The sequence below is a fragment of the Eucalyptus grandis genome, chromosome 8 (genome assembly GCF_016545825.1).
Source record: "Eucalyptus grandis isolate ANBG69807.140 chromosome 8, ASM1654582v1, whole genome shotgun sequence".
In the NCBI taxonomy this organism is placed as follows: Eukaryota; Viridiplantae; Streptophyta; class Magnoliopsida; order Myrtales; family Myrtaceae; genus Eucalyptus; species Eucalyptus grandis.
Window position 1 is genome coordinate 53,085,822 of NC_052619.1, and position 9,256 is coordinate 53,095,077.

The following is a 9,256-nucleotide window of genomic DNA, read 5'->3' on the forward strand; positions in this document are numbered from 1 at the left end:
GTCATGTGGATGGATGCTAGAAAGAAACACACAACCCTCACAATTTCATAGCACAAAAAATTTGCCATACACAAATTGGGCCAGTTAATTCATCTTTCACGAGCAATTAGCGACAATAATATTTAGTAATTTCAATTTTGAACGGGAGCAATAAATCCATTAATTTTTTTAATTGCAAATAAAGTGAAAAATCAATTGACTTCTTTTGTTTTCCTTGGCTGGCCGATTATTCATTCTAAAAACAATATCCATGCAAAATTTGCTAATTTCATCAGAATGGCAAAATGGTGAGACTTCAAAAGGGATTTTACTTATAAGAAATGGCACAACCCTCCCTCCTTCTCTCTCTCTCTCTCACCTAAATAATTCTGCTAACTCCATTTCACATCATCTTCGTCCTCGTCGTTATCATCTTGATGCTGTTATCTCTCTATCCCTCTCTCTCCCCGTGACAGCAAGAACCCAAGAACCCAAGAATCCCCACCGCCATCTCCCTCTCCCTCTCAAGGAGCCACCTTTCTGCCTGGAACTGCAACATGCTCCACTGCAGCACTTAACCCATCTTCCGTTTCTCTCTCCTCTTTCCGTGTGAAGACGAAGGAGGCCAAACGATCTTCTTCCGACGGCGAGCACACATGCCGATCAAGAGCCTCATCCACGACATGCGCTCGCGCTCGAGCCGCGCGGTCCACGACGGCTCGGCGGCTGCGGCGGCGTCGGCGGCGGCGGAGGAGGCAGCGGCGCGGGCGGCGGCGGAGGCAGACGGCTTGAGCCTGAGCTGCTGGGCCAACATGCCGCAGGAGCTGCTGCGGGAGGTGCTGGTGAAGATCGAGGCGTCGGAGGGGTCGTGGCCGTCGCGGAAGAGCGTGGTGGCCTGCGCCGGGGTGTGCCGGAGCTGGAGGCACCTGGTGAAGGAGATCGTGAAGGTCCCTGAAGTCTCCGGAATCTTGACGTTCCCCATCTCGGTTAAACAGGTGAGAGGAAAAAGGGAAAACCCATGGGAATGGTTTGAACTGTTGAAGTTAGGAATTGGCGAGACAGCGATGTTTTGATGTTTCGATATCGTTCGGGCTTTAAATTTCTGTCTTTTTCCCTCTCTTTTAGTTAAATTCCATTTTTTCCTTGCCCTGTTTGCCGTCGTCGCTCTGCATGTGTTTGTTAGTGAAGTCTGTGATGTGAGAATTGAAGTGGAGTTTGATTCTGGGGAGGAAATTTTGGCATCTCTGGTGGTAGTGCGCCAGTTAATTGATTGCGGGGGGAAAATTCATAAGGATTTTGGCTTCCCTTGTTGCTTTGAATTTGGTGGTTATTGATGCAGAAATGAAGTTCTTGTGCTTGGTAATGAGTTGGAGAGTTCATTCTTGCTGCTTTAATTGCAAGCATGATCGTGCTGATTGTCAAGGCACAAGTAGAGACTATTCAATTTATAAGGTTGTTGGTAAAAACATCACAAGTGGGTGATTATTTCGAGATTCTACCCGTTTTTCCAAGGAGCGTCAGTAATTTTCATTGGATTATGAGCTCGATAAGATTCTGTTGAGATGAAACCTACGACTTGAAATTTGTGATGTTTCTAATATCTAAGGCTTATCGTCCTTTGCAAGCAACCAATTCGAAACTTGTGGCTCAATCTCTTTGAACAGTTCACTCATGTTCCAATAATTGTAAGCTGTCAATGAATGTCTCGGAAATGGCACTTAAAGTCGATCCATGCTTTGTCTGGGACCACCCTTAGGCTTAACAGGGAAGGGACAGTTTGTGATGATTGCTTCCTACCTTTTTCCCAGTCGTTCCACCTTGGGACAATATACTGGTCCTAACGGTCCAGAACTCTTGATAATGATTTGTCCTTGAGATGCTGCATGATCAATGTGAATCTTTATCACTGTCTTCTGGATTTTTAGTTATGCTTACAAGTTGCATAATTTGCTAAGTGCAATGACCTGGTGATACTCTAAGAATCATATTTTCTCTATCAAGACGATTTCGTGTTTAATTTTTTCAGCCTGGGCCTAGGGAATCTCTGCTGCAGTGCTTTATCAAACGAAACAGGTCCAATCAGACGTATCATCTCTATGTCGGTTTGACTAATGGTGAGTACCTGCTTTCATATGCATTAGGAATTAGTGTTTGACTTGTTTAGAAATGCATCATTTGTTTGCAGTTATATTCTTGCTTATGCAAGATTCTGCAGTTGCTATGGTTCTATTCCATTTTCCTTTTTTGAGTTTATGGTAGATTAGGATATGAATTGTTTCATCATATTTTGTTTAAGCCATCATGATTTTACTTTTAATGTCTTCCTGGCCTCCATGGCAGCACTTAGCGATGACGGGAAGTTTCTTCTCGCTGCACGCAAGTGTAGACGCCCCACCTGCACAGATTATGTGATCTCCCTGCATGCTGATGATGTCTCTAAGGGTAGCTGCACCTATGTTGGAAAACTAAGGTTTGTCATTTTGCCTCTTATAATGCTGGTCAGACTGACTGTTTGTTGAAGCATTAATGAGTTATTATTGAAAGTTGTCTCATTATCTTCTCTCTCTTTAGGTCTAATTTTCTTGGAACCAAGTTCACAATCTCTGATGGGCAACCACCTCATCCAGGAGCAAAGATGCCAAAAAGTCGCTCAACCAGGCTAGTCAGTTCAAAACAGGTTTCACCTAGGGCTCCAGCGGGAAACTATCCGGTGGCCCACATTTCTTATGAACTGAATGTGTTAGGTTCAAGGTGAGTATTACATCCATGGAGAAGTTAATTGCCTCTTTTTTTTCTTTTTTTTTGAACGACTTGGGTTATGAAAATTACCATGCTCCACCTCTGTATAATCAGATTATGCAGATACTCCTTTGCAAAATGAGCATAAGCATTGGCAATAAGAATATATTTCACAAGTGGTTCCTGTAAACGTGTTAAGTGAGCTAAGAATATATGTCACAAGCGGTTCTGCTAAAAATTCTGCATGGAATTGGCATCCAAAAAATAGGATGCAATGAATATGACAGTGAGAGTAGGTTTTTATGAGTGTTAGTTTTGCCTTTCATGAACCAACCAACATCTTTTTTTTTTCTCACGCTCTTAGAGGACCAAGGAGAATGCACTGTACTATGGATGCCATCCCTGCCTCAGCAATTGAAGCTGGGGGAGTTGCCCCAACGCAGACAGAGTTGCCTCTTAGCAGTGTCGAGTTCTTTCCCTCACTTCCTTTTTTCCGAACAAAATCAAATCGCGCGGAGAGTGTTAGTTCAGGACCTCTGGTTAGTCAGAAAGATGGAGCCTTGGTGTTGAGAAATAAGGCTCCTAGGTGGCACGAACAACTTCAGTGTTGGTGCTTGAATTTTCATGGACGAGTAACAGTTGCCTCGGTCAAGAACTTTCAGCTGGTTGCTTCTCCAGAAAATGAACCTGCTGGGCCCCAACATGAGAAGATCATCCTCCAGTTTGGGAAGGTGGGGAAGGATTTATTTACGATGGATTATCGGTATCCCATCTCAGCATTCCAGGCTTTTGCAATCTGTCTCAGCAGCTTTGACACAAAGATTGCGTGTGAGTGAATAGTGAACAGGTTTGCCTCTAAAATCTTGATTCCTGTTGATCTGATTGTTAGCTTCGAGTAATATGGAGTGTGATTTGAACCTCAAGTACAAAAATCTTCAAAGGTACAAGCTGGCTGCATGCCACTTATTGCCAGAACTTTAGTCGGCTGATTTAGCAATTTGATAATTCCCTAAGCACCCAGTTAGTGGGTGTTCCACTACTGGGATGTCTAGTTGGAAGATCATCCGCACTTCAAAATAGTTTGTGATCATTAGTCTGTGACGTGCCATATTAAATGTGCGACCATTCAAGTCAGTGCTATATCTTTTATTGACCCACAGTGTCCCACTAGATACTTTTGTTTTGGTGTGACAGCACCTTTTCCCTCCAAACGAGAATATCTCTCCCCTTTCACCTTCTGTGTGACTGACTATTTGCTCAGTTTATCGTTTGAAGTAATACAGTACATTAAACCAAAGTCTCCTTCTGGTGCAGGGGATGCCTAGTCTGTCGCAAGGTAAAACTCTTCTGAGCAGGCAATGACAGTTTCTGGATGATGGTGCACTCGTGGGATGCAGAAGCTGCTTGCGATGAAGTGTGAAATTATTTAGTCATTTAGCTCGGTCCTTGAGTTAGTGAATAATTGGAGAGATTTTGGCATTTGAGCTTAGGCGAGAACATTGTAGCCCATTGTCCACTGTCCATGTCCTATTTTGTTTCTGTACATAAGTTTCTCGTGTACATGAAGTTGTTGGTGCTTCTGTGTATGTTATACGCTAATCGATCTTTGAATGGGAAGGTATCCCTTTGATGGTAAGCGTGGCAATCAAGGAACTGTGCAACCGTTGATTGAATCGTTGAATTATCAAGGAACTCTACTTTTCTTGTTTATAGAATAGTATGATGCATTTTCTCAGTAACCCACCTAAAACTCAGGGTTTAAGTTCAGATGGCGGGAGATCTGAAAACCTGTCATGCATAACCGCGGGTACTTTCTGATTAATAAAGCATATCTAGAGCCAAAGGTAAAGCAGATTACCCCGTAAATAACTCTACTTTCATTTGCTCTTTTGACTTGGCAAGTGACTCGGGTTTTGCCCTTGATTGATGGATCCTCACTTGTTAAGAAAGAGCTTTCAAGACTTTCGAAAAAGGTACTTGCTTAATTCAAAGGGATGACTTGAAAGTTAAGGATTGTCTCTTGCAACCATTGGATAGGTAGGAAGACTTAATAAAAAGGAGGGCCAGCATTCTTTCGGTGATTACAAAATTATCATTTTTAAAAGTGCTTGCTGAATCAAAGTATATATGGAAGCTAATGGGATTATTGTAACTGGCTCTTGGCCGAGTATTATGTTGTCTTGGCAAGGGGCCACCCTATGATGGTATCCTCAGGATGCTGCCCTGATTGGTTTGCGCTCAATCCTACTGCGAACCAATCACGCCGATTCACATTTCTAAGAGAAGCAAAAACGCGCAGATGAGATATTAACTTCGCCATGGGGTCGATGGGTATCTCGGCTATCTGTGTGAAGATGCACCAATTAATCCTTTCATTCGGTCTGCAAATAAATCTGCCGCGATAGAATCAAGACTAGCAATGTTCAAATGGCAAGACACGTAACAAGAGAATCAAATTACAATGGGCTGTCACTGCCGGCTTGGCTGCTAGCTGTGTTATTGTAGGATGGTAACCGTAAGAGCAATGGAGGAATGTGTCTTTGAATCTCAGTCCCTAAGCTGATATTCTGAGCATCCTCGTTCATTAAGAGGTGGCTTCGCTGTTTCAAGACGACAAAAGCGTGCCAAGCCGGTGAGCGGAAAGATCTGGAGGCGTCCCTGAACCAAGTCCAACTCACAAGATCATATATTCGTCGAAAGGCTCAAATGCAAATTCCATCCGAATTTAGAATAACCAATTCACCATTCTCCACTAAGGTGGAGGTTAAGAGGGTAGTACTTGCTTCATTTTGCAATAGGTGAATAAATGGACAGACGATGCAAATGATGCAAAACCGTGCGTAATATTAAGCAGCCATTCTCATGATTTTCTACTCCTTTCAAAATACCCATATCATCTACTCAAATTATCTGGAAAAATAAAATTATTCCCAGAGTGAACTTGGAAAACAGGCTTTCTCAATAGCTTCATGGTATACCACGGTATTATAATACATCTGTACATCTTCTCTAGCTGAATACATGTTGCTATACTTCAAAAAGACTAACTCTAAGCTGTTTGCATCTGGATTCCGGATTCAGATGTCGCAGCCACAGGCTCCTTGGCTTTTTCCTCCTCACTGAGGAGATCATCAGTGTGCATCTGCGGCTGTTTCATGTTCCGAACCAACTGAGTAAACGAGGGAAAATGCTCGGGCGAGAAGAAATACGCCCCCATTCTTTGGTAAAAGAACGAGTGTGCCGCATCTTCACCCGACAAATGCTTCCTAATCTGTTCAAATCCCCCATGAGCAACAGCATCTGAAGAGTTCTCTCCAGAAACCTCAACCCCATGCTTTTTGCAAGCCGACCATATCTGTCCTAGCAATTGCTCTGGACTCGAGAGGCCCTCCTGTAGCTGGCCTTCATCTGAAAGGTCCATTCCCGGCAAGATCATCTTGCAAGAATGCTGTGCAAACATCTCAGTGATCACTTCGTAACCGTCCCTGTTTTGCGTGTTGTAGAATCCGGCTGTTAACTCAGCAGGGTGGGAGCGAGTCTTGTACCACTGATGCACCAATGGCACTTTACCGTAGATTGCTACCTCTGAATCCCCAAAAGCTGAAGATGCAAGCGAGAGAAGGCGGTCTGCGTGACGTACTAACAGGCTTGAGTACCAGGAAAGGAAAAAGTCACCATACGGAGATTCCCACGACCCTCCATCATCCTTGAAAAAACTGTTTGAGCTCGGAGATGCATCATAAGCAGGGGCATCATGCGGTCCACCAAGTCCCCACAAAGGATTTCCTGTTGTTTCCCCGTGTTCCTTGAGAAGCGCAAGCATGCTTTTGTCATAGCACTGGAATTCTCCCACTCCAGGGACTTTGCTACTTCTGGATAGGCCCTGGTGAGAAGGATATCTGAGCTCACCATCTGGTCCGAGACCCATCGAGATACCCTAAAAAATTCCATGTTATGTCAGTGAATGATGAAGGTGAATACTATTGCGGCAAAATCATGCAATAGTGAAGAATACACTCTTACATCGATTGTGGAACCAATGAATGAAGAAAATGACGACTTGAAGCTTTCACAGAAGTCATTATAGACTTCAACAGGAGTCTTCCCCTCTAGGACTGGGACTTCATCGACCGCTAGTGATAGGCACTCTTTGTATTGCTGACCGGTGCGATCTGTGAAGAAAATGCTGGGGTTTTGTTCTCCTATTTTTATCACCCACTCGGGAAGGGGTATTTTCGCATGTTTAGATCCGTGGAAGCAGAGCGACACATGAAGTTTGAGACCCACTTTATGGACCATCTCTACCAGAGCAAGATAGCCAGACCAATCGTACTTGCCCATGGCTTCCTTCTCGACTACGCCCCACCAGATTGGGAGCTCCACACCTTCAACACCAAGAAGTTTCAGTGCTTTCAAGCCGGCTGCTATCGCTTTTGCATGGTTTACCGCATTACAATAGGAAACCGCATCTAATGGCAAGCCCACATATAACCTCACGCCATGCTGCTGCAAATAAAACCACGTATTAATATGTCACAATCCGCAGATCAACTAATACAAGACAAATAGAAGAGAATGAGGCTGGAGACTCAGAATAGGGACAAAGAAGAAAGGTCAACATGGGCTCATGATAAGGTAGAATTGACAGTTCCTTACAGTTATAAAGCAAACAACTTTTGTTCTCACTCATTCAATTTTCAGTAGTTCATATCAAACACCATCTATGGAAAATCGATTTCCACAACTAATGTCGTTCTAAGTTTCTAAAAAACAGCTCATAGGTATATTAAGGATATCGTGTCACATTCTACAAAACAAATGATACATTTTTACTCATTGCTTTGTGAGCACCGTCTCTAAAGACAAGTTTTTCTACGTTGAAGGAACCGGGATACAACAAGAATCCCTAAACATTTCTTGTCTTAGAATACAATACATCTCGCTCAGTATTACTTACTCTCAAAGAAAGAGAAGAAAAATCCTTAAAATCTTTCTTTGATTAGATTCCCGATGCACCCCATAAGTAATCCGCCAACACAATACAGGAACAACACTCAAGTTTCTCCCAACTTATTTTACAAAATCAGATAGAACACAAGCTGAGGCAAACGCTTCTTTGGTCAACAACAATAACTCAGCAGATATCAGACAACAAGGGGTTCTCCGACAACGGTAGATTATCAATTGTTCCGGGGCCGAACTGGAGATCAATTGCTACATAAAAACATCGAACCCAGTGTACGAAATCCTCAAAAGAAAAGCCATCTAACTTGGCTCTTAAGCCTGATTTAAAAGTGTCAAAGCAGCATGCTTGGAGAGAGAAAGAAACAGGGAAAAAGGAACAGAAGCATAGAAACAATCTATAGTTACCATATATAGCCATCAACCTGAAAGCTCGATGAGTTTTGAATTAAATCTAATTGCAATTTTTACCCCCACGACATGTCATTCAAAACCCAATTCTACAAGCTCGACAAAATTCACCTTTTGCAGCAATACCCTTCTCATCTCTGTTCTTCTAACATCTATCCAGCTAACAATCTCATCAACCAAGCATATACAAAAAATTTACCACAAACAAAACCCCAAAAAGAACGTGCTTTTGAATAAAAATTCTTCGACAAGCATACCAATCAGAGACCCACTGACGAAAATTAACCAAAAAATTAGGGAAAATAAAGGAGAACGCTTACAGATTGAGGTCTTGAAATTTTCTGGGGCCGGATCGCTTCAGTCTGCACAGCTTTCAACGTCAACCTCACCCCGGAATTCCTCAACCCACAGCTCCGACCGAACGAAATCTGGGACTTCCCCCAGGAAACGCGGCCGCCGTTCTTGAAACTCAACAGCCCGAGCTCTCTGCACGCCAAGTCCGTCTTCAAAATCTTGGCTTGAGAGCTTCCGATCACCGAAACCTCCATAGCTTCCCAACCCAAAATCCAAAATACAAAAATTTTCAAACTTTCCCACAAATCAGCCCCAAAAACCCAAGAACCCGGGTCAAGAACCAGCCGAAAACTTATCAAGAACGAGATTTTGAAGCAGGAAAAGAACCCAGTATCTGCTCAAAACAGGGGAGAGATGAAATGGGATTTTGCAGGGATACAGGGAAGAAGGTCTGCTGGGGATTCTTGCTTGAAGGAGAGACTTCTTCTTAGCGGAGAACTGAGGGGGAATGGATTTTGATGAGGTCCCATCGCCCGCCGAGGACGCCATATATAGAGGAGGGAGAGCCGCTTGAGGAGGATGCCTTACTCATTTTCCATTTTTGTGGGACCAGCCCGAGGACGATGCCAAAAGGGCTGACACGTGTCGGCAGCGCGTTGCGCCAATGTTTTGGCCGCATAAAATTCACATTTTGGGAACTGCTTTTTGTTTCCTTGTAGTTTGTGAGGAAATAAAAATGAGTTTTAAGAAATAATTTGACTTGATTTATCGAAATTATTGAAGGTAGAAGGAAAGCGGCTTTTGGTTTTACGGTGTGATTGTCTCAAGAAAAAAATGAATAATTTTAAAAATATTTTATTAAAAATAATAA

At 43.1% G+C, this 9,256-nt stretch overlaps 2 protein-coding genes across 5 annotated transcripts; one reads left to right on the forward strand and one right to left on the reverse strand.

The window, feature by feature from the left end:
* Positions 1-346: 346 nt before the first annotated feature.
* LOC104415035 (tubby-like F-box protein 3) lies at positions 347-4,367 on the forward strand. 2 transcript variants are annotated; one of them, XM_010026257.3, is made up of 6 exons: positions 347-974; positions 2,006-2,093; positions 2,320-2,449; positions 2,551-2,730; positions 3,083-3,546; positions 4,033-4,367. In XM_010026257.3, the coding sequence occupies exons 1-6, from the start codon at positions 636-638 to the stop codon at positions 4,041-4,043; spliced, it is 1,212 nt and encodes a 403-aa protein (XP_010024559.2). In that variant the 5' UTR covers positions 347-635; the 3' UTR covers positions 4,044-4,367. The 2 variants fall into 2 exon arrangements, with proteins under 2 accessions (XP_010024559.2, XP_010024560.2); XM_010026258.3 differs by having other exon boundaries at positions 348-974; positions 3,083-3,565.
* Positions 4,368-5,581: 1,214 nt separating this feature from the next.
* On the reverse strand, positions 5,582-8,919 carry LOC104415036 (inactive beta-amylase 9). 3 transcript variants are annotated; one of them, XM_010026261.3, is made up of 3 exons: positions 8,412-8,919; positions 6,742-7,221; positions 5,582-6,655 (listed from the first exon to the last, which is right to left on the reverse strand). In XM_010026261.3, exons 1-3 carry the CDS (start codon positions 8,637-8,639, stop codon positions 5,768-5,770), a joined length of 1,596 nt encoding a protein of 531 aa, XP_010024563.2. In that variant the 5' UTR covers positions 8,640-8,919; the 3' UTR covers positions 5,582-5,767. The 3 variants fall into 3 exon arrangements, with proteins under 3 accessions (XP_010024563.2, XP_010024561.2, XP_039154744.1); XM_010026259.3 differs by having other exon boundaries at positions 6,742-7,224; XM_039298810.1 differs by having other exon boundaries at positions 6,742-7,230.
* Positions 8,920-9,256: the final 337 nt, after the last annotated feature.